The sequence below is a fragment of the Brachyhypopomus gauderio genome, chromosome 1, assembly GCF_052324685.1.
Source record: "Brachyhypopomus gauderio isolate BG-103 chromosome 1, BGAUD_0.2, whole genome shotgun sequence".
In the NCBI taxonomy this organism is placed as follows: Eukaryota; Metazoa; Chordata; class Actinopteri; order Gymnotiformes; family Hypopomidae; genus Brachyhypopomus; species Brachyhypopomus gauderio.
Window position 1 is genome coordinate 17,768,415 of NC_135211.1, and position 27,901 is coordinate 17,796,315.

A 27,901-nucleotide genomic window follows, 5' to 3' on the forward strand; every position below is an offset into this window, starting at 1 on the left:
ACGCCTCACCTTGAAGGAGTGTTTGTATATGTAGACGTCCAGGCCTCCCTCCATACGTTTGGGTTTGCTGAACAGTACCAGGTCCTCAAACAGGAAGACGTGCCTCTGACACCTCTTCCTCCCGTACCAGATGGTGAACTCGTCCTGCCGAACCAGCTGGCCCTGCTCCTTCAGGTTCACCTGAGGCACAGAGCAGGTGTGGGTCAGGCTTGTACCACGTCCACTTTGTGAAACCGACCCTTAAGAGCCTCCTGAGGGACGTCGGTATTTTGGGCGGTGGTACGCGTATCCACTCACGTCACAGTCGCGGATAGCGTCCATGGCGAGCAGGTCGTTGCCGTGGCGGAGCTGGAACTTGACCATCTCTGCGGCGGTGCGGAGGTTGGAGTGTTCCTGCTCCTGCGCGTCGCTCACCTCCTTGGTGAGGTCCTTCAGCAGAAGGGCATACTTACTCATGCGCTGGATCGGCTTCAGGAGGTAGGACGCCAGATCCATCTTATCCTCCAGTTCCAACTGCTTATGCTGGAGGGAGGGAGGGGGAGAGAGAGAGAGAGAGAGAGAGAGGCGTTGTAAGATGGCACAAGACGTGACACAGGCTCTTCACCCAAACAGGGTGTGACGGTTATATAAATCAAATCATGCACAGCTCCAAAAAGCTTTGAGACAGCTGACACTGATCACTGACAGGTGATGCTAGTGGACTGCAGCGCACACTCACCCTAAAGAAGGTGTTGCCATGGCTGGCCAGCAGTGCGTCTGACTTGGGCTTATTCTTGCTGTACAGGGCGTACATTCCAAACTGGTCTTGCTGCAAATATGCAAAAAAAGAAAATAACTTCATCAGCACTGATATCTCAACCCACCAATCAAGCGTGTGTGCCCTAGGGACAAAGCTGGCACTGCTGGTCAGGAAATGTTGAACGGAACAGGCCTTCATTTCCCAGTTTCAGTTTGGTTTTCTCAGCACCCTGGTGCAAACTGCTTTATAATGTGTTGTATATTAATTGGAAGCTGCCAGAGGGCCAGGCCATGCCAGGAATGTGTGGGGATTCTGGAGCGTGTGATAGGAGCTCTGCTGTAGGCCGAGAGAAGACCCCTAGAGCCTTCATTAAACACCAGATTCTCCCTCTTTCTGTCTCTCTTCTCCCCCCTCACTTTCCTCCCTCGCCTCCCCTTGATAATGACTTAAGAGGACAGGAACAGAGCAGAACCCTATACGAGGGCCAGACAGAAACACCTAGTTTAGTACGTTTACATTCTCAAAAGATTTGATTTAAATAGTGTCCTGTCTCATAGGAAATATAAATATAAAGTATGACCAAACTTTATAACAATCCTCAAAAAAAAGGAAATGCAATATACAGTATTTATCATGAAAGTGTCAAGTAATGTGACATTATTATATCACCCATTCCTACGTGCAAGGCTCACAGCTACAAACAGTCCTACAAACAATGACTTGGTGTCAGCTCCCATCTCTGGCCAAACACACAGCAGCGGCGAGCAGCTGACCCCAGGTCAGTGGTGGAGGGAGGCTTACGTGGCGCAGGAAGCAGTGGCTGACGCGTAGAGGGTGGTTGCAGCAGCTCTCGAGCTCCTTCAGGAAATACTGGCTGTGGAAGTCCACCAGCTTCTCCAGGTTGCCGAAGATGACGCTGCGTTTGCCGCGCAGGTCCTGCGGGAGGTCGAGGCGCTCCATCTCGGGGAAGTAGTGCTGGATGATGTAGCGCAGCGAACGCACATACTCGCGCTCCGTCGTCACCATCTCGTCCACGATGTGCCGCAGTTTGCTGAGAGGGAGAGGTGGAGGGATAGGGAGGGAAAGTAACGGAGAGAGGGATAGAGATAGAGGGGGAGAGAGAGAGGAAGGGGGAGGCAGAAAGTAAAGAGAGGAGTTTGAGATCAATTATTAATTCATGAGCCAAGATACAGCTTAAACAAATAATGGGTAACGGGATAACCAGACTGCTCAAACTGAATGAATCTGGAGTGATGTGATATTGGCACAACATCATACAAAAGGCAGCAGAGTGAGTGACAGCTGTGAGCCCCTCCTCCCCAGCCTGGGAGTGGCACACCTCCCCACGGGACAGCCCTCTCTTTAGCCCGCCAGTCTGGAACGAGCTACACAACATACACCTGAAACCAAACCTGCTCGGGTGGAGCTACATTTAACTGTGAGTCATATGTTAACCAACCAGGTTATATCTGGATGAACTGCACATTCTTACCCCACGCACACACACACACACACACACACACCTTAATCTAAACCATAACACAGGAAAACAGGTCTCAGAATGAGCATAAAACAGGTTCCTTATGTCATGTGGAAGTACAGACAGCACACATCATTGCAAGGCAAGCTTCATCCTCACACTCTTCCTCCAATGAGCGAGTTTGGAACGTGTCATTACTGTCTTAAGTTCTGCATTTAACTGCCACCTTCACAGAAATACTGAGAAAACAAAGGCCTGCTATCATTTTGATAACAAGCTTGAGATCCTGCCTGTGTTTATTCTTGCAACCTGTGAAAAACTGCCATGCTTGGTTTGCTTAAAGTCTATTAGAGGACCAAGTTGCCTCAACTAGCACTTATATTCTCATTCTCTCTCTCTCTCTCTCTCTCTCACACACACACACACACACACACACACACACACACACTATCTCTGTTTATGTATTCTCATTCTCCCTCTCCCTCACACACACCTCATCTCTGTTTATATATTCTTCACAACCTTCCTCCCTGACCCTGCTTCCCTCCTGTGTGCTAATAAATGGCTGAAATGGCTTGGACTAATTTCTGTGGTGAGTGAAAGGCGGCAGACGCAGGCTCGCTCTCCTGCACTTCAAAGCCTCCCCAGAGCCCCCTCTGCACAGCCCTCATCTGGGAGAGACATCAGGGGCTCCACGCCGTCCCCCAGGGGCTCACCCTGGACTGGGGGCCCTGCTCTGGAAAAGACATCACTGCCTTAAAGATGAGGGATGATTATGAGAGAGTAACCACACACACACACACACACACACCCCTTACAGTTTCTTAGACACACACAAAGAGCACTTGCACACATGAATGGAGTCTGCAAACAGCTTCTCAATATACGCCACTGTGTATTTTATCCAGGGGAAGATGTGTCTGTGTGTGTGTGCGCTATGTCAAAATGACAGTTGGCAAAGTGTGTTTGTGCAAGGGGAGAGCTGGTAAAATATCTTGGTGTGGCTGTGTGTGTTGGCAGCTCTGTTTTACCGTGTTTGGATAGGTATGGGATGGGGAGGGGGGTGGGGGGTGGGCAGGTGGTTATTCGTCCAGAATACTGCTAGAAATGTTTTTAAAAAGAAAGAAAGACTCACTGTGTTACTGCTGCATTAAGGTGGACTCACTGTGTTACTTCTACATTAAGGTGGACTCACTGTGTTACTTCTATATTAAGGTGGACTCACTGTGTTACTTCTACATTAAGGTGGACTCACTGTGTTACTGCTACATTAAGGTGAACTCACTGTGTTACTTTTACATTAAGGTGGACTCACTGTGTTACTTCTACATTAAGGTGGACTCACTGTGTTACTTTTACATTAAGGTGGACTCACTGTGTTACTTCTACATTAAGGTGAACTCACTGTGTTACTGCTACATTAAGGTGAACTCACTGTGTTACTGCTACATTAAGGTGGACTCACTGTGTTACTTCTACATTAAGGTGGACTCACTGTGTTACTTTTACATTAAGGTGGACTCACTGTGTTACTTCTACATTAAGGTGGACTCACTGTGTTACTGCTACATTAAGGTGGACTCACTGTGTTACTTCTACATTAAGGTGGACTCACTGTGTTACTGCTACATTAAGGTGAACTCACTGTGTTACTGCTACATTAAGGTGGACTCACTGTGTTACTTCTACATTAAGGTGGACTCACTGTGTTACTGCTACATTAAGGTGGACTCACTGTGTTACTTCTACTTTAAGTTGGACTCACTGTGTTACTGCTACATTAAGGTGGACTCACTGTGCTACTGCTACATTAAGGTGGACTTTATGTGCCACCCAAACTAGCACATGCATTTTGAGTGCAGATTGGTGACATAGAGTTCTGTCCCAGAACAGGGACAGGTGTGTGTGTGTGTGTGTGTTCCTACCTGCCCTTGGCGCGTGGCTCTGGGACAGGACTCCCCGTGCGGTGCGTGTCCATCGGTGCCCAGCCGTGTGCAGGTGCCAGCCGTGGGCTGTAGGGCCGGTCTACCACCTCCGTGCTGCTGACCTCCAGGCCTTTGATGAACACTCCCGTGTTGCCCCTGCGTGCCGGCTCACTCAGCGTCCGCTGACACGTACCGTAACGGGCCTCTCCCGAGTCTCCGGTGGCGGCGCTGTCGAAGCTTTGGGTCTTGCGCAAGACGCGGCGCTTGGCCTCCAGCAGAGAGGGAAGCCCGGGGCTGAATGAGCAGGAGGTCCGATGGGGAGGTTCCTCCTCGGAGGAAGTGCGGCGCATCGGCCGGTGCGATGCCGGGCCGGTTCTGTGGGGGAGCCGGCGCTCCGCGTGGAAGGGGCTTCCGGTGGGGGTGTCGGGCGAGTCCGTGCGGCTGCAGGGAGTGGAGGAGATGCTGGAGTGGGAAGAGAGCCTCTCACGGGCCCACACGCCCCCAAACGCCTTCCTGCAGGAAAACGACAAGCTGCTGCTACGCTCCTGCGGCGTGGCATTGCCGTCCGAGTGCCTGCGGGGGGCGCCGGCCGTCGGCTGGGAGTTGTCCCCGGCGGGGGGCGAGCGGCGGGCGCGCAGGGCCGCCTCCAGCTTCTTCTCAAACATCTGCTTGGTCTCCTGGCACTTGGACCAGGCAAACTTCCACTGTTTGAGGCCCTGGTCGCTCCTCAGCTCCCCAGCCAGGTCCTTCATCTCCTGGAAGCGAGCGTCGGGGATGGGAGGGTGCTGAGCGCGGTAGGTCTCCAGACACGCCAGCACTCCCTCACTCTTCTCAGGCGTGCTGCAGTCCTCCATGCTGACACAGGCCAAGTGCCTCATGCCTTCCAACGCCCACTCGTACGCCTGAGAGACGTGGGAAGAGAAAAAAACGAGAGAGAATGAGGACAGCGCAAAGACAACTACAGTGTGTGTGTGAGGCTGTCACCTGTAACAGGCAAAGTGACATGGCAGACTAACAATATATCATGAGGGAATGTCCATGAGAAAACAAGCATGAAAAAGGGAGTGTATGTGTGTGTGTGTGTGTGTGTGTGTGTGTGTGTGTGTGTGTGTGTGTGTGTGTGTGTGTGTGTGTGTGTGTGTGTGTGTGTGTGTGTGTGTGTGTGTAAAGAGGGCGGGATAAAGAGGGTGGCACCTCCACACCTCTTTGAAGTAAAATATAAACGTATTTATGAAGGAAGCAGGAGGTCTGGGCAGTAAGACGTTAACACTAATAGCTTTAGCACTGTGAAACGGCACTGGCACCGCCTGTCTCACCGCCTGTCTCACCGCCTGTCTCTGACGGGCTCGACCCCTGTCCTGCAGCCTGTCTTTCTAGGTATCCCCTCCTAAACTGGCCTCATGCTGTGCTGTGCTGTGTGTGCGTCTGCTGAAATGTATGGGGGGATTAGCAGCGATCAAACCCTCACAGGCCCCAGCATTCCGACACGGCGGAGCTCTGACAGATTCCTGAAGCAGCGGAGGATAAACCCCTCCGCCTTTCCTCCGTCTCCCTGCATGTGCCTACACAACACAGCGCCTCCCCCTCCAGGGCTTGTTTTGGGCTGCTAGGTGACATCGCATGGTTCTCCAAAGCTTTCTTGCTTCCTCTTTATCCTTCTGTCCAAGTACAATGTTTTCCCTTCACAATCTCTCCATTCATTAGACATCAGTCTATCACCCTGAGCTGACACACACAATTTCACACGTTGCTCCGTCCCACACACTCTAGCTGCTACACGCCATCTCTCTCGGTCTGTAGCGTCGCTCGCCTCTCCTCCTCCTGCCTTGGCTTCCTTGGTACTGACCTGAATCACAAACCTGTGTGTGTGTGTGTGTGTGTGTCTGCCCAGAGTGACAGTGGATCCACATACCAGTGTTTTCAGCCCCTGAGCACCCAGATACTAAGGACATCCAAGAGACCAGAGGTCAGTTCAAATTAACAATACATATTGCTAATGGCTGACATATTGAATGAGAGTGAGAGAGAGAGAGGGAGATTGAGGGAGAGAGGGAGAGGGAGAGGGAGAAAGAGAGCTCAAGAAAGAGAATTACTATGACTTCTTGATACTCTTAATAATAGCTAATAATCATTAAAACATTTTTAGTATTATTACTAATTTTATTATTGTGAGAGTTCAAAAATAAACACAAGGGTTAGGGGAAAACCCGGTAACACAATAGGAAGCCTTTCTTTTGAACTTCTGAGCCTGTTATTTCACCGTGTTATACGCTTGAGAAAGAGAATTTGTCCACAGAGCCAAGAGGAACGCCATTCACCCCTGCAGTAAAAAGCTCTGTCACTATGACCGACTGCTCATAGTGACGACATCTCCAAAAGGCTTCACAGATTTGTAGAGGTCACAGCCTCAAGGTAAACTCTCTCCCCCGGCTCCCCTGATCTAATAGGGAGCACCTCTACATTAGGGAACTTCCATTTAAAACTTTATACCAGTACCACAATTCATCCTTTCTGATCACCCTGTTTGATGCTTGTAATGTCACAGACAGGCTGAAGATGACATCATGGTGGAGAGTGCTTAAGGTCCTTTGAAGTGTGAATGGTATGTGCGTGTGTGTGTCCGTGTGTGAGTGTGTGTGTGGTATGAGTGTTTGATTGGTGAGCGCTGAATTAGAAAGCCTGGAGGAGGCACCCCTAAAGGCACCATTCAACCATACACAAAAGAGAGAGAGAGAGAGAGAGAGAGAGAGAGAGAGAGAGAGAGAGAGAGAGAGAGAGAGAGAGAGAGAGAGAGAGAGAGAGAGGGGGAGGAAAAAGGGGAGAGAGAAATAGAGGGAGAACGTTAGAGAGGGGGAGAGAGATGGAGACAGAGAGTGAGCTTTTGTACACATAAATGAAACTCCAGCAGCTTAAGAGGGTTGAGAGGACATTTTAACCCTTGAAAGAAATCTTTATTATTTCCTAAAAAATGAAAGAAAAGAGGGAAAAGCAGGAAAAGGTTTTAGGACAGCATCCAATCTCTGATCTCACGCTTCAGTCATGCTAACAATGTGTTTTCCTCACTACATCTGTGTGTGTGTGTGTGTGTGTGTGTGTGTGTGTTTCAAGCTGAGCATTAGCGCTTTAGCTAAGGTTTAGAAATTCCTTCAGGAGTTACTGCACCCTCACTCATCGCATCTTGATTGCTTTATGAAGCCAGTGCAACTTAACCAGAAGCGTTCTGTTGAAGTCCCTAGAAGCACATGCTTCAAAACACAACAGCCAGGCCTGATTCACTAGGGGGTGGGGTTCACTGTGTGAGGGTCTCCACCCTAACATCCCTGCACGCCCCAGCTGGGAAAGGCTGCTTCTGCAGTGAGAGTGAGCACACTTGTACAGGAGAGCGTACAGGGGACCCGCACTAAGGCTGAGTGAGAGTGAGTGAGTGAGGACAGAGGGAATCGGGACTTTAAAAGTAAAAGACTCCTGAGACGTGTCTAATGAAGACCCTGTGGAGGGACCTGCCCCACTCACATGACACTTAAACAAAACATTCCTCCTCTACGAATCTTGGCCAGAACAGTTGTACTTTCTCCTTGACTTGTCAAACAACAGATAACTCCAGATAACTTGGAAACAGCACTCAAACCCCATATCACTTTCACCATTTAAAAACTGAGAGTATAATCTTAATTCTCTTCCATTCCAAGGGTGCGATGCATGTCACACAACATCTGGCCTCTGACAGTGGAGACTAAAGGAATGCTAATAAATGAATAACAACTCAGTGCCTGACAGATTTGATATATAGGGATGGGGACTAAACCCTCAGCACCTGTATGATAATGAGACCCTGGTGAATCTGACTCATTTGAGCTGATCTGTATAATTACGGAGGCCCTCAATTCGGCGGCTGACAGCAACAGAGACAACTAAGACCAGTCCATCAGAGTCAAAGATCGCTGCATGTCTGATCAGGATGACACAACTCCAACTCCAAATATCAAAGCAGGGAAGTAACACACACACACACACACACACACACACACACACACACACACACACACACACACACACACACACTCGCACAAATATAGTAACAGGTGTGGGAGTGTATGATTGTATAACAAGGTGCGTGTGCATGTGTCACCCGTGATAGATGCACTTCTCTGTCTTGGAGTTGCTAGGTGAGGTATATTATGGTAATCATATGGCTTATACACAGCTGTCTAAAGGGGCCCGGTGGGCTCCGGCAGCAGTAACCAGCCCCCGTGACCCCTGCAGGTCCCCTGGGCATGGCCACACCTCACTAGGCTCTGCACGTCTGTCTGGGGCCCCAAGTGTGCCATTTATGTTCAGCATTCCTTGGCTACCGAGAGTCAATTGTGATTTTAGAGAAAAGAGGAAAAAAAGAGAAAAGACAGAAGGAAACAGGAAAAAACATGACTGCACGAATAAGACACGTGGTTAAAAACCGACATGACGAGTGAAACGTCTGTGATGAGAGAGAGAGATGAGATGTGCGTCAGGCCTGCTGGGAAACACTGGGTGACATGCCCTGGTGAGACCCGCCCTGGAGGGAATCACACGGATCTACACACAGAACACTCCATCCTTACAGTCAGACAGCAGGGCATACACAGTCACTTTCTCCTGGTAGGAGTGTGTAGTTGAGCCATTCTAACCTAACCAGGGGGGATTAGAAATGGTTTCAAACCATTAAGTTACTGGCTATAGATGTTTTTTTTCCGTAGCTTTCATTCCTAATTACACCAGCATGCTGCTATAAACTCAGAATATTTTCAGCCACTTACACTTTTACAGAGGTAATCAATGCATACAACCATTTTCCTACAGTTTTATCACTTCACATATGCACTCAAAACACCTCATGGACAAGATTAGAACTGAACCAAGAAGTCTAGGTGCAAAGTAAATTACCCACTGCAAAACTACGTAGATGTGACAGCACAGAACAGCACAGTGTGTGAGTGTGGGGTTCAGCTTGTTTTAAGAGTTTTATTTGCCAGCATACTGTGGGTGACCCTGGGGCAACATGTTGGAGGGAGGGTGTGTGTGTGTGTGTGTGTGTGTGTGTGTGTGTGTGTGTGTGTGTGTGTGTGTGTGTGTGTGTGTGTGTGTGTGTGTGTGTGTGTGTGTGTGTGTGTGTGTGTGTGAGAGAGAGAGAGGGAGAGCGGACCCAATAAAGGGGTAGGAGAGAAAAGTATGGAGAATGACCATGTGGCATTTGTGGCAGTAATCAGACACAAACATACTACTGAGTGGCAGTAATCAGACACAAACACACTACTGAGTGGCAGTAATTAGACACAAACATACTACTGAGTGGCAGTAGTTATTAGACACAAACACACTAATGAGTGGCAGTAATCAGACACAAACACACTACTGAGTGGCAGTAATCAGACACAAACACACTACTGAGTGGCAGTAATCAGACACACATACTACTGAGTGGCAGTAATTAGACACACATACTACTGAGTGGCACTAATCAGACACAAACATACTACTGAGCAATGTAAGGCTTATTCAACTGTCACATCACACACACACACCACACATGCACAAAAGTAGCCTGTTGGAAAAGGACTGCTTCACCTACATCTTCACTTTGGGGTCACGGTTGCTTCACTGATGTGAGGGAAAATAGTTGCAGAGTGATGGATCCTGTCACTATGGTAACATAACCTGTTGCATTAGTTTCACACTACACTGAAAGTGGTACAAAATGAGTCTCGGCACCTCAGCCTCTGACCTTCCACTGATCAAAGCGGCCAAAGCAATCGTTGCCTCAGCGTCATAGTGAGGGAGGAGGAGAGGGGGCACACGAGGGCGTGGCCTTCCTGAAGGTCGTCACGGCAGCCCCACACACAGGTGGCTCATTAGCAAGAGGTGAAGCCAGCACGCTCCAGTGAGCAAAGCAACACGCTATTAACCAGTAGAGCATCAAATCAGTCAGCCATTAACTACCTCTGTCTTCCTCTCCCACACTTGTCTTTCCCTCCCTCGTTTCTTCTCTCCCTCCCCTCTTCTCTCCCTCTCTCTCCCTGACAGTTTGCTCCTCTGTTTCTAGTGTGCGTGCGTGATGGTCTGCTGGAGGTCTATATTGTGGAGCCAGGGAGGTCCACCCTGTGTCCTGCACTCGCCTCCAGAGACACAGGGACAGAGACACAGGGACAGAGACATGCAGTCAGTGGACAAAGTGGACTGACAGGCCTAATTAAAAGAGAACGGACATGTTTTTGTGTGAAGGCTGGACTCCTGTCGCCGGCTGGGGCTGAAGCTGAGGGGGTGTCAGGGGGTGATGGAGGAGAGACTCGTGTGGTAGTTACTGGGGGGGGGGGGGGGGGGTCAGGGGTGATGGAGGAGAGACTCGTGTGGTAGTTACTGGGGGGGGGGGTCAGGGGGTGATGGAGGAGAGACTCGTGTGGTAGTTACTGGGGGGGGGGGTCAGGGGGTGATGGAGGAGAGACTCGTGTGGTAGTTACTGGGGGGGGGGGGGGGGTGATGGAGGAGAGACTCGTGTGGTAGTTACTGGGGGGGGGGGGGGTCAGGGGGTGATGGAGGAGAGACTCGTGTGGTAGTTACTGGGGGGGGGGGGGGGGGGGTCAGGGGGTGATGGAGGAGAGACTCGTGTGGTAGTTACTGGGGGGGGGGGGGGGGGGGGGGGGGGTCAGGGGGTGACATGCCAGCTGAGCAACATGATGAGAGGATGGAGGGGGTGGAGGGGCAGAGAACATTAAAAATAAGGACTTTACATACAAGCGCACACAGGTGCATGCACACACACACACACACACACACACACACACACACACACACACACACACACACACACACACACACACACACACACACACACACACGGGACAGCTGCACATAATTAAAGAATTAAAGTGCTGTTCAGGGTGCTGACTCTGTCCACCTAGGCCCCCTAGAAACTCCACAGGCCCACGCTGGCCCAACACCCCTCCAACCCCCCAAAAAACTCCACCATGAAAACTGCCTCCTACTCTCCCAAACACAATCACTCCACAGCTGATAACAGAGGTGGTTCATGTGGTTCATTAGTTTCAGGATAAACATCCTGTGGAATACCTCGCTTCTCCAGGACACTCCTCCCACTCACCAACTCCTCCCACTCACCTACTCCTCCCACTCACCAACTCCTCCCACTATCTGCCCCGATGGACTTCAGACTTACAATACAAGCAGGTCGCCCTTGAGGTAAACAGGATAAAGTCTTGCATCATGATGTCACTGAGATATGACATCTGACTCATTCCAGCAGAATGATCATGCTACCTGTTCAAACAGTAGGACACGTCACTAGAGTGGGACCGGTGTAAAATAATCCACAACCCTTATAATGATGTGACCAGCACTGCAGGGAGGAATAACAACATAATGGCAAAGTGTAAAGCTATCTGATGTGGCCTTTTGCCTGGGGTCATAGAACACACTGGTGTAAAAAAATAAAAAATCAAAAAACAAAGGTTCACAGGGGAAAAGGATGTGATTTTCAGAGGGCAAGAATACACAGCTAACTGTTCATACTTACACCTCTTTCTGTGCCAGTATGTTTTCAGAGGGGCAGAGGAAAAGAGAAAGGATAAGGAAGAGGCGAGAGGAGTAAAGAAGAGAGAGATGAAGGATTATCAGAGTGCAAGTCAGTCAACTATCCAGAGAAACCTGTGGAGTTCAAAATGGTCCCACCACGATCTCACTTAGCCACGCAGTGGAATAACACACAAACCAACATATGAACACCATATGAACACCCACCCAACCACAACCACACACACTCACAACCATCCACACAAACCCACCCACCCAACCACAACCACAACCATCCACACAAACCCACCCACCCAACCACACACAAACCCATCCACCCAACCACACACAAACCCACCCACCCACAACCAACCACACAAACCCACCCACCCACAACTACACATTCACAACCAACCACACAAACCCACCCACCCACAACTACACATTCACAACCAACCACACAAACCCACACACCCACAACTACACATTCACAACCAACCACACAAACCCACCCACCCACAACTACACATTCACAACCAACCACACAAACCCACCCACCCACAACTACATCCACAACCAACCAACCACCCACACCTACCCACACAACCAACCACACACCCACAGCCCTACACACCCACCCACCCACACACACACACACACACACACAACCAACAACACATCCACCCTTAATATGCACCACATCATAAACTCTGTGACAGAAGCAAAAGTGACAAGTAAAAACGCCCTCTGCCACTCTACACTAAACCATTATGGTTATTTGGTGAAACATAACACAGAACTGCTAAAAATATAAAACCAACTACATCCCATTTGAAGTGTAGTTGTACCCATCATCAAGTGCTAGTCGGCACCCCCAGTCCCTCTGCTCCTACCTCTCTGTGGCTGTATCCACTCTCCTGATCAACGCTGCAGGTCCCATCAACAGAGACTGGAGCAGCAGCAGTCATCCTTTCCTTCCTCCCTCTCTATTTCTTTCTCTCTCTTCCTCCCTCTCTCTCTGTGAGTGACAGACTCAGTGAGACAGAGGGCTACTGGCGCCCACTGCCCTGTTCTCCCCACCTCCACGCTATTCACAGGCAAATACTAGTCTAAATACCAGATGGGCCTGCCCCAGCAACAGAGAGAGAGAGAGAGGGAGAGGGAGGGAGGGAGAGAGAGGGAGAGAGAGGGAGAGAGGAGGAGAGAATGGGGGGAGGACACACAAGGCAGAGGGGGTGGGGGAGAGGTGGTCTGTTGACGGCACTACAAAGCCACACTCCAGAAAAGGCAGGAGGGAAGGAAGAAGGAGAGAGACACAGAGAAAAATAGAGAGACAGAGAAAGAGAGAGAGTAAAACTTGGCACAAAGGTGCCACCTGGACCCTGTGAACCCTCATTCTGATGACAGAAAGATCCGGAACAGTGATGAATGAGCTAACCCGCAGTGGCCAGCCAGCAAGACCTGCGGGTTATTACTGAAAAGTATACACACACGCGTGCACACACACACACATGCACACGCACACACACACACACACACACACACACACACACACACACACACACACACACACACACACTATTAGACAGTGACTTGTCTAATAGCTGTTTAAACATAAATGAGGGGTAAGCTCAAATTTGTGAAGGGGATGAGTCAGGTAGATACCCCTAGGGGGTTGGTAAAGTACGTAAGGGTTTGTGTGCCTGCCTCTGAATGAGTGTGTGTGATTAAATGAGTTTGTGGAAGAGGCAGGGAGAGCGGAAGGCGTAGCCACACTCTTGGCCTGGGTTTGGCTGAGCTGCTGTGTTGGTGGGGAGGAATAATCTGAGCTGGTGAGTCAGTGGGGAGGCTGTTCTGCCTTTGAGATGCTAATCCAGAGTGACTGTGGGCAGGGCAGAGGGAACCCGGCTACCCAGGGTGGGGGGATCCAGCAGGCTCCGCTCCACGGGGACCCCGCGTATCAATAACCTGATCGATAAGCCCCGCTCACAGACTGCTGCTTGCGCGTCCTCACGGCTCTCGTATCAATATCACGATTACCCACAGCAATCAGCCGTCACCATATGGCACGAGCAGCACGAATAACCCTCCTGTTGCGAGGACAAAAACTAGTTTCAGGATCCTGTGAGATGTTGAAAGATGCAAACCTCTGACCAACAACCTCTGGGCTGCTCCATGCCTTCAGGAGCCTGTTAATATTAAACACAAAATAAACAAGGGTAGAGCCGTTTCAGTGAATCCTGGACCTGCCCACCATTCATTCTTTATAGGACTGTATGAACAGTGCCACTTCCTCTCTGTGTGTGTTCAGCGCTCCACATAAAATCTTCTCTTTCTTGTGGCTGCAGCTAAAAAGAACTAATGTTCTCTCAACTTCTGGGAGTTGCTTTCTTTACTACAAAGGGCTACAAAGCTACACAGCATGACACACCATAAATAATGTGATCAGAAGTACATTAAGGAAAATGTGTGAAGTGGGTTCAAGCTGCAGGGAATCTGTTCTGTGCTGGGCTTGAACAGACACTGCAGTGTGCAGCCTTTAGGTGAAAATACAGCCCTACACCCTGCCATTAGGTGTTAATATAGGCCTAAATGCTGCCTTTAGGTATTATTACAGATCTACACCTTGGCTTTAGGTGTTAATATAGACATACCCTCTGGCTTTAGCTGTTAATATAGACCTACACTCTGCCATTAGATATTAATACAGACCTACCATCTGGCTTTAGGTATTAATATAGACCTATCCTCTTGCTTTAGGTATTAATACAGACATACACTCTGGCATTAGATGTTAATACAGACCTATCCTCTTGCTTTAGGTATTAATACAGACCTATCCTCTGTCTTTAGGTATTAATACAGACCTATCCTCTTGCTTTAGGTATTAATACAGACCTATCCTCTTGCTTTAGGTATTAATACAGACCTATCCTCTTGCTTTAGGTATTAATACAGACCTATCCTCTTGCTTTAGGTATTAATACAGACCTATCCTCTGTCTTTAGGTATTAATACAGACCTATCCTCTGTCTTTGACTGTCTCTCACTATTGATCTGTTCTTTTCTTTCCTCATCCCCTCTCTCATTCTCATATTGGGGTCTGGTTAGTTTGTCCCTCTTCCTTTGTCTGTTGAATCACAGGGAGATGTCACTTCAGTGATTCTCCTCTCTCTGTACTTTTGTGTGCACATACCATCTGGACACACACACACACACACACACACCCCCACCCTACTGCAACCACCCACAGACACACACACACACACACACACACACACACACCCTACTGCAACCCCACACACACACACACACACACACACACACCCTACTGCAACCACACACACACACACACACCCACCCTACTGCAACCACATACACACACACCCACACACACACACACACACCCACCCTACTGCAACCACACACACACACACCCACACACACACACACACACACACCCTACTGCAACACACACACACACACACACACACACACACACACACACACACACACACACACACACACACACACACACACACACACACACACACACACACACACACAGCCTACTGCATTCTGCTGCATTAGAGAGCAGTGCAGCACTTAAGTGACACATTTCTGTCTTTCTGTAGTGAAAAGTCACTTGGCATTTCTTCCACAGTTATTGCGAGGAGGCCTGCAGGGCGGCGACAGAGAGACATTAATACTCTATGACCTACTGTGTGTTATTGATCTTCTGTAGGCCTGACTGGGCCTGCACACACAGATGAATTACAGGACATTTGTCCAGTGTCTGGATTTCTCAACATGCAAATGCTGTAGGTTTATATTTCCTTGTTTCTCCTGACATACAGGTTTCTAACAAAAATGTACAATTACCGTACTTCTCAAAATTAATTTCAGCTTCTTAGAACCTGAATCATTCAGTGAGTGAATGTACTGGAGATGAGGTATTAATGGAGTGTGTGTGTTATACTGGGTATGTATGCGGTCTTACTGGAATGTGTGTGTTATACTGGGGATGTCATCTCTCACGTTATTTACAGTGTCTACGGTCCTCTCCAACGTCTCAACTGCCCAGTTAGGCATGGTTGCTAGGCAGCCAATGAAAACAGAGCTAATTTGGGTTTGGCCCACATATCACATGAGACAAATTAAGAACTAGACTCCTGGACACACACACCCACACCCACACCCACATACACACACACACAAAACATCAGCCTCACATACTACTGTGGCACACAGTTGCCAATAAACCAATAAGGTTTATTTATTGTATTAACCTGTGGTTTACAGAACACGACTGCTCTCTGAGAATCAGCTCGTCATGTCAACAGAAGGATGAAACACAGCTGCCACATCAAGCTGTTCCTAGACCTGTAGAGTCAATCAGCACTAAATACATATCCAGATTAAAAACTGACCTAGGTACAGTACCCAAACAAGTACCCAATTCACTTCCATGTCACATGTCAGAATATATATGGTTGTTCACATATGAGTTAATATGCCAACAGAGGGCAGGAGAGGCCTCTTTGAGCTCGCCTTGACAACAGAGAGACAGACAGAGGGGGGAGGGAAGGATAGAGGGAGGGAAAGTGGGAAAGAGAGAGAGGAAGGGAGAGAGAGGGAGGTAAGGAGGGAGGATGGGAGAGAAGGAGGGGGAGAGGGAAGTTGATTGTTATTGATAAGACTCTTCAGGTCAGACTCCAGCTGAAAGGTGGGGAGACAGAGGGACAGTTGTGGAACAGAGAACATACAAGACAGAGTTTGTTGTTGTATTTTGTCTCAGGATAACTGGGTAATGTCCAGGGATGTATGGAAATGCTGTAGTTGAGATTGTGTACATTTGTGCCAGTTCTTGGTTGCTAGCTGTAACGTGCTCAAGTTACAGATATGTGACTCCTCAATACATCAGTGGCTCTGAAGGCTTTCTGCAGCCCCCTGTGTTATCTGAATCGTTGTGAGTGCATCAGAGCTGTTTTCTCTGCGTGTCTGTGAGTGCTGTGTGAGACGCTGGGTCCGAGCATGCACTGCAGTGTGAGTAGAGTCTGGAGGTATGCAAGGCAAATATACAGCACCTGCTTATGCATGAAGTGGCACCGTGAGACCCACATGGCACTGAACAAGCTTCAGAGAACCGATCTTCACACAGAGATAAAAAATAAAAAGAAGCACTGTTATCTCAGTCTCATGCACTACACCCGTCCCCCTTCTCTATTTTGCTGTGAGTGTGTGTTTGTGTGTGTGTGTGTGTGTGCTCTTCGACATCAATGCCAGTCTTGGACGTCCGCAAGACCAGCTCTTCCCTGGAGAAACCTCTTATTTTCTCATTCCTCTGTTCACATTTTGTCAATCATAAAAGCTAAACTCACCTTTGGATTCTCCCATTAATCCCATAACCAGCTCCAGCTCTGTGATACGCCACTAGCCTATCACTGGTCTTGTTCTGTTTCACTGCTGACTACAGAAATACAATCACTTCACTGAGAACAGTTTTCTAGTTTAAAAGCCTTCATTGTTCCAGACTCCCACTGAAGTCACCAAGGCCCTGGGCTCAGATAGACACAGCCTCACCCTCTGACCTCTTACAGGCCTACAGTGAGCACAAGAGAGAGGGGGAGACAGAGAAAGAGAAAGGGAGAAAGAGAGAGAGAGATCCTGACCAAACCCCATACACACCAACCAACACCATTGTTTCCATGGAGGAAGCACGCAAACCAGTTATATCTCGGTTATATCACTGGGCCTTGCAGCCAGAAGAACCTCAAACTCAAGTGGTCTAGACAAAGTGCTCAGACTGAAGCAGCATCTTCAGAATGCAGTGCAGGGTTAATCTCGGACAAGCCGTGACGCAGACGAGCAGGACACTGACAGGAGGAGGAGGAATCTGAGGAGTCTGGGTGGAGGACGAGGAGGAGTCTGGGTGGAGGACGAGGAGGAGTCTGTGGGTGGTGGAGGAGGAGGAGTCTGTGGGTGGAGGAGGAAGAGTCTGTGGGTGGAAGGTTTCAGCCCTGCCTCAGCCCCAGGCTGACAGGAAACTGCCTCCGGAGTCCTGAGCCGCAGACTCCAACGATCTCTGGGGTCACAGGACGATCTGCTGTCAAGCTGAGCATGTAAACGGACACCTGCACCCTTCCTGTCTGCACGCTGATATATGCGTTTCCCTCCAACGCCCCACACGGCCTCTCTTGGCTCTCTCCTGTGAACCCTCGCGTCTGGGAGACAGCTTCAGATTTATGCACACGGCTTGAGAAGGAACTGCAGCCACGCTAGCGCCTGGAATTGTCTCGTTTTTCCGGTCGGTGTTTGCAAGTGAGACGGCACATGAGCAGATGTGAGTCAGACAGGATGAGGCCAGTCACAGAAGTGAGGCGTGTTACCTTGTCGAAGAACTCGTAAAGGCGGACGGTCTTGTTGATGTTCTCCTTGGTGTCCTCCACCCTCTGGGAGAAGTCCTGCAGGTGGACCCAGAAGGAGCGAACCTTCACTTCATAGACCTGCAGCTCTGCAGACGAGACATCCTCCCACCGCTCTAGCCGCTTCAAAAGTGCCTCCCCGCTCTTACAGTGTTCCTACAACACACACACACACACACCCACGTGCACATACACACACACACAAATAATGAATAACTCCACATTCAAGATTAAAGTGTTTACTTTCATTGTAAGGTTAAACTCAGTCAACAGGGTTTTAAAAATTTACATGGTTAAGTATGACTAACTGCACAAACATTCAATACACAAAGAATTCTAATCCAATCAAAATTGACAGACAACTCAGAAATGTTTACCGGTCTAGAGTCGGTCACAGTAAGATAAAGGAGAAGATGCTGCTCGGTCTTGAGTGAGTGTAGTGTGTGGTGAGCATGCCCAGTTAGAACAGAGAGGACACGTACGTAAGCTGCAGCGTAGAAGTCTCTGAAGAGGGTCTGCTTGCCACGCAACTGCTCCAGAGAATCTTCCAGCTCCCCTAGTGTCTGTAGTCTACTCTCTCCGACCTCATCTATCCACTGAGTCACCTGGGACAGAGAAATGAAACACACACACACACACACACACACACACACACACACACACACACACACACACACACACACACACACACACACACACACACACACACACATCAAGATAAACGATAACATTAAATGATAAGGTTCACCTGACTTTACTGCCTACAGAGGTAGAAGAGTCTGAGGCAGATGCTTTGCAGTTGTGCAATACAGGAGTTAAGCATTGACAACAACTCTGTTAAGATGAGATTAGCTGATTTGTGGGGTGGCTAAGACAGAGGTCAGAGGTCACTCCCTGCTTCCCTGGGCAGACATGAGTGGCCAGCATGAAGCCAAAGCTTTCGTGTTACTAGTCCCAAGGCTACCAGAAATTAAAGCTCAAAACCGCATGGCAAAGCGCTCAAATATACTCCAGGGGGAAACGGCTCTGAGCACGTGATTGGATGACAGGAAGCAGAGGCAGAGGTGTGAGCACGTGATTGGACGACAGGACGCAGAGGCAGGACAGCACTCACCTCCCGGAAGCCCTCTTCAAGGCTGGAGAACTCCATGATGAACTCCAGCTCCTGGGTACACTTGTTGGAATGCATCACTAACCTGTGGACCAGCTCGTCCACCTGATTGTACAGACTGCCCACACTCTCGATGGCATCTCTGCAATGGAAAATCACACACACGTGCACACACACACATTGACAAATTTTAAATAGAACCAATCAAGCAGTACAATTATATTCACAGATTTATAACCAAAACAAAACAACCAAAACAGTTTCTAAAAACTTACTGTTGAACGCAAGCAGGTCAGAATGAAAATGTCAGGATTGTACCCAAAGTTTGATTATTCCCTGAGATGCTGGAGGTTGTACTTCAGTAAGACAAATAAACACCGACTTACAGTGTTCCAGTCTTACTTGCCGAGTCTGTTTTAGGTAAGGCTTTGTTTGGCTGTAGTGTTAGGAGCATTCAACTGATTGGATGAGATTATTTTGACGGACAGGGCGTTCAAGCAATGACAGCACACATGGACTGGTGGCTCTGATGAGGCCATCTATCACAGTGGCCAACTGTGTCAGACCAATACCCTAAAAGACACACTGTGTATGTGCGCATGTGTGTGTGTGTGTGTGAGAGAGAGAGAGTGCTCTTCCTTTCTCTCTCAGAGAAACATTAGTCCAACGCTGTGATTCAGTGACTGGGCACATTGTGTGAGGTGGAAGAGCTTGATGAGTAAAGCATGACTTCATCTTTGCTTTAGCTCAGTAACACAATGATTACGCTCCTATTCTACTACCGTACAACATTTCCCTCAAGATGGGAATCTCAGTCGTCCTTGTACAAACACACACACACACACAATATAACAACAGTACCAAGGTACGTGACACATATCATATCTACTCCAGCTACAGTGAATCACCGAACCACAACTAACACACACACGTACACACACACACACACACACACACCGATTCTCTGGGTCACACCCATCCATTCAATGAGAATAAAACTCAAAGGAGCCTTCAGGCCAAAGGAGTGAGTGGATTTAAGGTCTTTATAGCTCTGGTTTACATACTCACACTGATTGTCCACGGACACATACAATTGGTCTACGCAAATACACTAATGCCACTCACCACAGACCTTTATACTTGTTACATTAGAGATGAGAAATCTAAAGATAAACTCTATGAAACCTGGATTCCCCATGAACCATACATCACAAGACAGAGACACCTGACACTACTGTATGTCCATGCATGGTAGATTATATGAAGATCAGTTTATGTAGTCATTTTCTGTAGCTGATAGACTGTTCTGGAGAATCAATGAGTCACTCATGTGATGCTATGCTAGTAATATGTAATTATAGTCTCACTTATCTCAGTGCTGCCTTCTGAATGTTGATTTTCCTTCAAATAACAGCTTAGGCTTGGGTCAATTTACCAATAAACAAACAAACAAAAGCAAAGAGAAAAAGGTCATGTGACTCAAAGCTTTTCATGAACTCAGAACTCACTTGGGTAAGCTTGTTTATATATGGTTATTGAGAATAGGTTCTGAAAATATCTCCAAAATGTCCCAATCCCTCTGTGAAGCTGTTTAATTTGAGATTACACTGTTTAATTTGAGATTACACTATCTCTTCTGATCCTGAGGGCACTTTGGATACTATGCTAGCTACGAGAGATGAAAGCCAGTGCTCAAAATGATCTGCCTTCAAACCTGAAGTTACGGACAAAACTAGTCATAAGGCGCGCACGCGCGCACACACACACACACACACACACACACACACACACACACACACACACACACACACACACACACACACACACACACACACACACACACACACACACACACACACACACACACACTTTCTCCACAGGCCTCAGATATCAAAGACATTCCACGGAAGGAGATGGAGAAAATAGAGAGAGAAGATCAGTAGATGTGCATGGCTGGCTGAACACTGTGCTGAAAGCACTGCGGATGCTCCCTGACTGACACTAACACACACAATAGAGACAGAACCATCTGACTGCTCACTGTAGCTGTGCTCCAAAATGAGTCTTACTAGATAAAAATACACACTCCAGTTCATGCACACACACAAATGAAGTGCTTAGACCTGCACAAATAGCAAAAAAGGACAAGAAACAGAAAGCACAGAGAGGACAGAGAGAGAGAGAGAGAGAGAGGAAAGAGAGGGAGGAGAGAGGAGGAAAGAGTAAGGTGGAGAGAGAGCGATAGAGAGGGGAGAGAGAAGGAGAGAGGAGAGTAGAAGAGACAGAAGGGAGGAGGACAAACAAAAGAATAAGTGAAAAGAAGGTGTGTTTCCTGCCTCATTGAGCAGTGCAGTGGTTCTACTACACACATTTAGTCTGGCAATGCTTCATTCCTGAGGAAGACCACACATGGCCTGGACTAATGTCACACACACACACACACACACACACACACACACACACACACACACACACACACACACGCACACACAGATACGCGCAGATTCACACCCACGCACACACCCACAAGCTTACAAGCTTGTGTGCACATGCCCATCTAAGGCCTTTCACTAGAGAACAGGGCGTGAGCATGAAGGACGTGACATGAACTGACAGCGAGAGTGATGAAGACAAAAGAGTGCAAGAGGGCACAGCAGCGGGACATCGGGACATACAGCCCCTAACGGCACCTCCACAGCAGCGGGACATCGGGACATACAGCCCCTAACGCCACCTCCACAGCAGCGGGACATCGGGACATACAGCCCCTAACGCCACCTCCACAGCAGCGGGACATCGGGACATACAGCCCCTAACACCACCTCCACAGCAGCGGGACATCGGGACATACAGCCCCTAACGCCACCTCCACAGCAGCGGGACATCGGGACATACAGCCCCTAACGCCACCTCCACAGCAGCGGGACATCGGGACATACAGCCCCTAACGCCACCTCCACAGCAGCGGGACATACAGCCCCTAACACCACCTCCACAGCAGCGGGACATCGGGACATACAGCCCCTAACGCCACCTCCACAGCAGCGGGACATCGGGACATACAGCCCCTAACGCCACCTCCACAGCAGCGGGACATCGGGACATACAGCCCCTAACACCACCTCCACAGCAGCGGGACATCGGGACATACAGCCCCTAACGCCACCTCCACAGCAGCGGGACATCGGGACATACAGCCCCTAACGCCACCTCCACAGCAGCGGGACATCGGGACATACAGCCCCTAACGCCACCTCCACAGCAGCGGGACATACAGCCCCTAACACCACCTCCACAGCAGCGGGACATCGGGACATACAGCCCCTAACGCCACCTCCACAGCAGCGGGACATCGGGACATACAGCCCCTAACGCCACCTCCACAGCAGCGGGACATCGGGACATACAGCCCCTAACACCACCTCCACAGCAGCGGGACATCGGGACATACAGCCCCTAACGCCACCTCCACAGCAGCGGGACATCGGGACATACAGCCCCTAACACCACCTCCACAGCAGCGGGACATCGGGACATACAGCCCCTAACGCCACCTCCACAGCAGCGGGACATACAGCCCCTAACGCCACCTCCACAGCAGCGGGACATACAGCCCCTAACACCACCTCCACAGCAGCGGGACATCGGGACATACAGCCCCTAACGCCACCTCCACAGCAGCGGGACATACAGCCCCTAACACCACCTCCACAGCAGCGGGACATACAGCCTCTAACACCACCTTCACAGCAGCGGGACATCGGGACACACAGCCCCTAACACCACCTCCACAGCAGCGACTCTGAAATCCTCTCTGAGATGACCCCAGAACTGTGTGACTGAAAGACACACACACACACACGCACGCACACGCACACACACACGCACACACACACACGCACACACACGTACACACACACACGCACACACACACTCCCAAGACAACATCAAAGAGAACCCTAAGCAAATATTTTGTTTGGTGAGTATATCGTGTAGTACTGCTTTGCAAAAAAAGAGAATTGAGATTACAAACCCAGGGCAAAGGGTGAGGAACTTTCACTACCTTAAATTGTGGCAATAGGCAATATTGGTCAAAGATATTCCAAAACAATATTACATAAAAGAAAGACATCCATCTCCATGTGCTGCTTGTATGATATAGCTTTAAGAACAGAGCAGGTATTGGATAAGGACATTTCTCCTGGCCCTGGGAAACCACTACCCCACAAACTCATTCCAATTGCAGTGCTGCCCCTCAGAGGCCTGGATGAGCTCCTGCGCTCTCTTGGCCTCCAACGGCCTCTGAGCGGCCTCCCCATCCCTCCTGTGTGGAGGACTCAGGCCAGCGGACCGGTCACAGTGATCAGCTCTACTGCAGGAGCCTGACAGGGCCCAGGTTATAATGGTCCACTTAGAATGAGTTTGACCGAGGAAGGAAAACAAGCAGAGAAGTGTGTGTGAGAATGAGAGAGAGAGAGAGAGAGTTATAGAGAGAAAGAGAGAGAGTTATAGAGAGAAGGAGAGAGAGACAGAGAGAGAGAAGGAGAGTTACAGAGAGACAGACAGAGAGCATATGCAGATTGTTTCTGATGCACCAGAAAGCATCATTATGTGCTGAAATATTATTCATTTCAGTGGAGCCATTAAGTGTTAAAGCTAAAACGCTGATTAAACTGTAGGACTTGTAACACACACACACACACACACACACACACACACACACACACACACACACACACACACACACACACACTCCAGCAGCGTGTCACAACTTGCACCTCATACTACCAGAGCCGTGTGGACATGAAGTACGTGTAACTGAAATGTGTCTCTCAGTAAAGAATACTGAATAAAGAATATACAGAGGCGTGTTTCTGATCATTTAACTAATGCACAATCCTTAGTCAGACGTAGCCTATAAAATATGCATTAGAAACAATGTGCATAACAGTTTGAGTATGTATATTGTCCATACCAACACATGAGGTCAGTAACTATATATTGACACCCACATGTAGTCCTCAGTCACACTGGCGCTGCTCTCATCTTTGTGGAGGCGGGACAGTGATTACTGTAGTGATAATTCACTCGTGTGTGTGTGTGTGTACTGACCACACCCACCTGTAGTCCTCAGTCAGGCTCACACTGGTGTCTTCTCTGCGGAGGCGGGACAGTGCTGCACCTCCCTCCTGCTGCAGACGCACTAGCCGACTGTCCTCCAACACACACTGCATCAGCTCCTTATATTTACACAGCAATGCCTGGGCCCCCTGCAGCACACACACACAATCACAAACACCAGCACACACACACACACACACACACACACACACACACACACACACACACACACACAATCACAAACACCATTTTAGGGCAGAGCCTCTTTATACAACCAGGGTAGAAATTCAATCTGTTCACCCTATTAAATAAAAGCTCTGTTAGTGATTTCAGAGATGGGTCATGATGCGTGTGCCCCAGGGAGAGTCTCTCTTCTCCTTCTCAAATCCCTGAGGACAACAGACATCCTCCATTGACCCAAACCGACGGCCAGGGGTCAAATCAGTCCAAAGCCTGACACATTAACCTTGCTCTGCTGACCCCATTAAAGCACACATGCATGCACAGAAACAGTTGCACAAAAAAAATGCCCTGGCAAACATGCACTATACTCTGTCACTATACTCTGTTACTAGAGTCTGTTAGTAGACACTGTTACTAGACTTTGTTAGGAAGGAGAGGAGAGGGTAAGAGAGGGGAGGACGGGGGGAGGAGAGGAGAAGAGAGGGGAGGACGGGGGGAGGAGAGGGTAAGAGAGGGGAGGACGGGGGGAGGAGAGGGTAAGAGAGGGGAGGACGGGGGGAGGAGAGGGTAAGAGAGGGGAGGACGGGGGGAGGAGAGGAGAAGAGAGGGGAGGACGGGGGGAGGAGAGGAGAAGAGAGGGGAGGACGGGGGGAGGAGAGGGTAAGAGAGGGGAGGACGGGGGGAGGAGAGGAGAAGAGAGGGGAGGACGGGGGGAGGAGAGGGTAAGAGAGGGGAGGACGGGGGGAGGAGAGGAGAAGAGAGGGGAGGACGGGGGGAGGAGAGGGTAAGAGAGGGGAGGACGGGGGGAGGAGAGGAGAAGAGAGGGGAGGACGGGGGGAGGAGAGGGTAAGAGAGGGGAGGACGGGGGGAGGAGAGGAGAAGAGAGGGGAGGACGGGGGGAGGAGAGGGTAAGAGAGGGGAGGACGGGGGGAGGAGAGGGTAAGAGAGGGGAGGACGGGGGGAGGAGAGGGTAAGAGAGGGGAGGACGGGGGGAGGAGAGGAGAAGAGAGGGGAGGACGGGGGGAGGAGAGGGTAAGAGAGGGGAGGACGGGGGGAGGAGAGGAGAAGAGAGGGGAGGACGGGGGGAGGAGAGGGTAAGAGAGGGGAGGACGGGGGGAGGAGAGGGTAAGAGAGGGGAGGACGGGGGGAGGAGAGGAGAAGAGAGGGGAGGACGGGGGGAGGAGAGGGTAAGAGAGGGGAGGACGGGGGGAGGAGAGGAGAAGAGAGGGGAGGACGGGGGGAGGAGAGGGTAAGAGAGGGGAGGACGGGGGGAGGAGAGGGTAAGAGAGGGGAGGACGGGGGGAGGAGAGGAGAAGAGAGGGGAGGACGGGGGGAGGAGAGGGTAAGAGAGGGGAGGACGGGGGGAGGAGAGGAGAAGAGAGGGGAGGACGGGGGGAGGAGAGGGTAAGAGAGGGGAGGACGGGGGGAGGAGAGGAGAAGAGAGGGGAGGACGGGGGGAGGAGAGGGTAAGAGAGGGGAGGACGGGGGGAGGAGAGGAGAAGAGAGGGGAGGACGGGGGGAGGAGAGGGTAAGAGAGGGGAGGACGGGGGGAGGAGAGGGTAAGAGAGGGGAGGACGGGGGGAGGAGAGGGTAAGAGAGGGGAGGACGGGGGGAGGAGAGGAGAAGAGAGGGGAGGACGGGGGGAGGAGAGGGTAAGAGAGGGGAGGACGGGGGGAGGAGAGGGTAAGAGAGGGGAGGACGGGGGGAGGAGAGGGTAAGAGAGGGGAGGACGGGGGGAGGAGAGGAGAAGAGAGGGGAGGACGGGGGGAGGAGAGGAGAAGAGAGGGGAGGACGGGGGGAGGAGAGGGTAAGAGAGGGGAGGACGGGGGGAGGAGAGGAGAAGAGAGGGGAGGACGGGGGGAGGAGAGGGTAAGAGAGGGGAGGACGGGGGGAGGAGAGGAGAAGAGAGGGGAGGACGGGGGGAGGAGAGGGTAAGAGAGGGGAGGACGGGGGGAGGAGAGGAGAAGAGAGGGGAGGACGGGGGGAGGAGAGGGTAAGAGAGGGGAGGACGGGGGGAGGAGAGGAGAAGAGAGGGGAGGACGGGGGGAGGAGAGGGTAAGAGAGGGGAGGACGGGGGGAGGAGAGGGTAAGAGAGGGGAGGACGGGGGGAGGAGAGGGTAAGAGAGGGGAGGACGGGGGGAGGAGAGGAGAAGAGAGGGGAGGACGGGGGGAGGAGAGGGTAAGAGAGGGGAGGACGGGGGGAGGAGAGGAGAAGAGAGGGGAGGACGGGGGGAGGAGAGGGTAAGAGAGGGGAGGACGGGGGGAGGAGAGGGTAAGAGAGGGGAGGACGGGGGGAGGAGAGGAGAAGAGAGGGGAGGACGGGGGGAGGAGAGGGTAAGAGAGGGGAGGACGGGGGGAGGAGAGGAGAAGAGAGGGGAGGACGGGGGGAGGAGAGGGTAAGAGAGGGGAGGACGGGGGGAGGAGAGGGTAAGAGAGGGGAGGACGGGGGGAGGAGAGGAGAAGAGAGGGGAGGACGGGGGGAGGAGAGGGTAAGAGAGGGGAGGACGGGGGGAGGAGAGGAGAAGAGAGGGGAGGACGGGGGGAGGAGAGGGTAAGAGAGGGGAGGACGGGGGGAGGAGAGGAGAAGAGAGGGGAGGACGGGGGGAGGAGAGGGTAAGAGAGGGGAGGACGGGGGGAGGAGAGGAGAAGAGAGGGGAGGACGGGGGGAGGAGAGGGTAAGAGAGGGGAGGACGGGGGGAGGAGAGGGTAAGAGAGGGGAGGACGGGGGGAGGAGAGGGTAAGAGAGGGGAGGACGGGGGGAGGAGAGGAGAAGAGAGGGGAGGACGGGGGGAGGAGAGGGTAAGAGAGGGGAGGACGGGGGGAGGAGAGGGTAAGAGAGGGGAGGACGGGGGGAGGAGAGGGTAAGAGAGGGGAGGACGGGGGGAGGAGAGGGTAAGAGAGGGGAGGACGGGGGGAGGAGAGGGTAAGAGAGGGGAGGACGGGGGGAGGAGAGGAGAAGAGAGGGGAGGACGGGGGGAGGAGAGGGTAAGAGAGGGGAGGACGGGGGGAGGAGAGGAGAAGAGAGGGGAGGAGAGAAAAAATAAATGTCAGGCTAAAGGCAGTGCGCATATCACTGGTATTAAGGAGTGTGGAGGGAAACTGAACAGAGCCCCAGAGTCACTGGAAGGTCACTGGAAAACATACAGCTTGCAAATGAAGAGGAGCAGAGTGTTGGATAGGGCTGCCACAAACTATTATTTTAATAGTCAACTAATCACCGATCAATTTTTATGATTAGTCGACTAATCGGACCACATGTTAATTTAATATAAAACATACAGCTTATCGCACTAGAACGCAGCTGCTATTATATAACCATCATTAGATTTCAGCTACATGCTAACTAAAAATAAAAAC

The 27,901-nt window shown here is 50.6% G+C and overlaps 1 protein-coding gene across 2 annotated transcripts in view; it reads right to left on the bottom strand.

Annotated features, from left to right (window-relative positions):
- The window catches only part of plekhg4 (pleckstrin homology domain containing, family G (with RhoGef domain) member 4), a 60,541-nt gene that overhangs the window by 3,320 nt on the left and 29,320 nt on the right, over nt 1–27,901 (bottom strand). For both annotated transcript variants that reach the window (XM_077000186.1, XM_077000177.1), the window contains exons 10-18: nt 24,362–24,510; nt 19,244–19,382; nt 18,612–18,734; nt 18,094–18,285; nt 4,145–5,046; nt 1,541–1,790; nt 719–808; nt 298–522; nt 10–180 (exon numbers count right to left, since the gene is read on the bottom strand). In XM_077000186.1, coding sequence (XP_076856301.1) covers nt 10–180; nt 298–522; nt 719–808; nt 1,541–1,790; nt 4,145–5,046; nt 18,094–18,285; nt 18,612–18,734; nt 19,244–19,382; nt 24,362–24,510 — 2,241 coding nt within the window. The remainder of the gene's footprint in view (nt 1–9; nt 181–297; nt 523–718; nt 809–1,540; nt 1,791–4,144; nt 5,047–18,093; nt 18,286–18,611; nt 18,735–19,243; nt 19,383–24,361; nt 24,511–27,901) is intronic.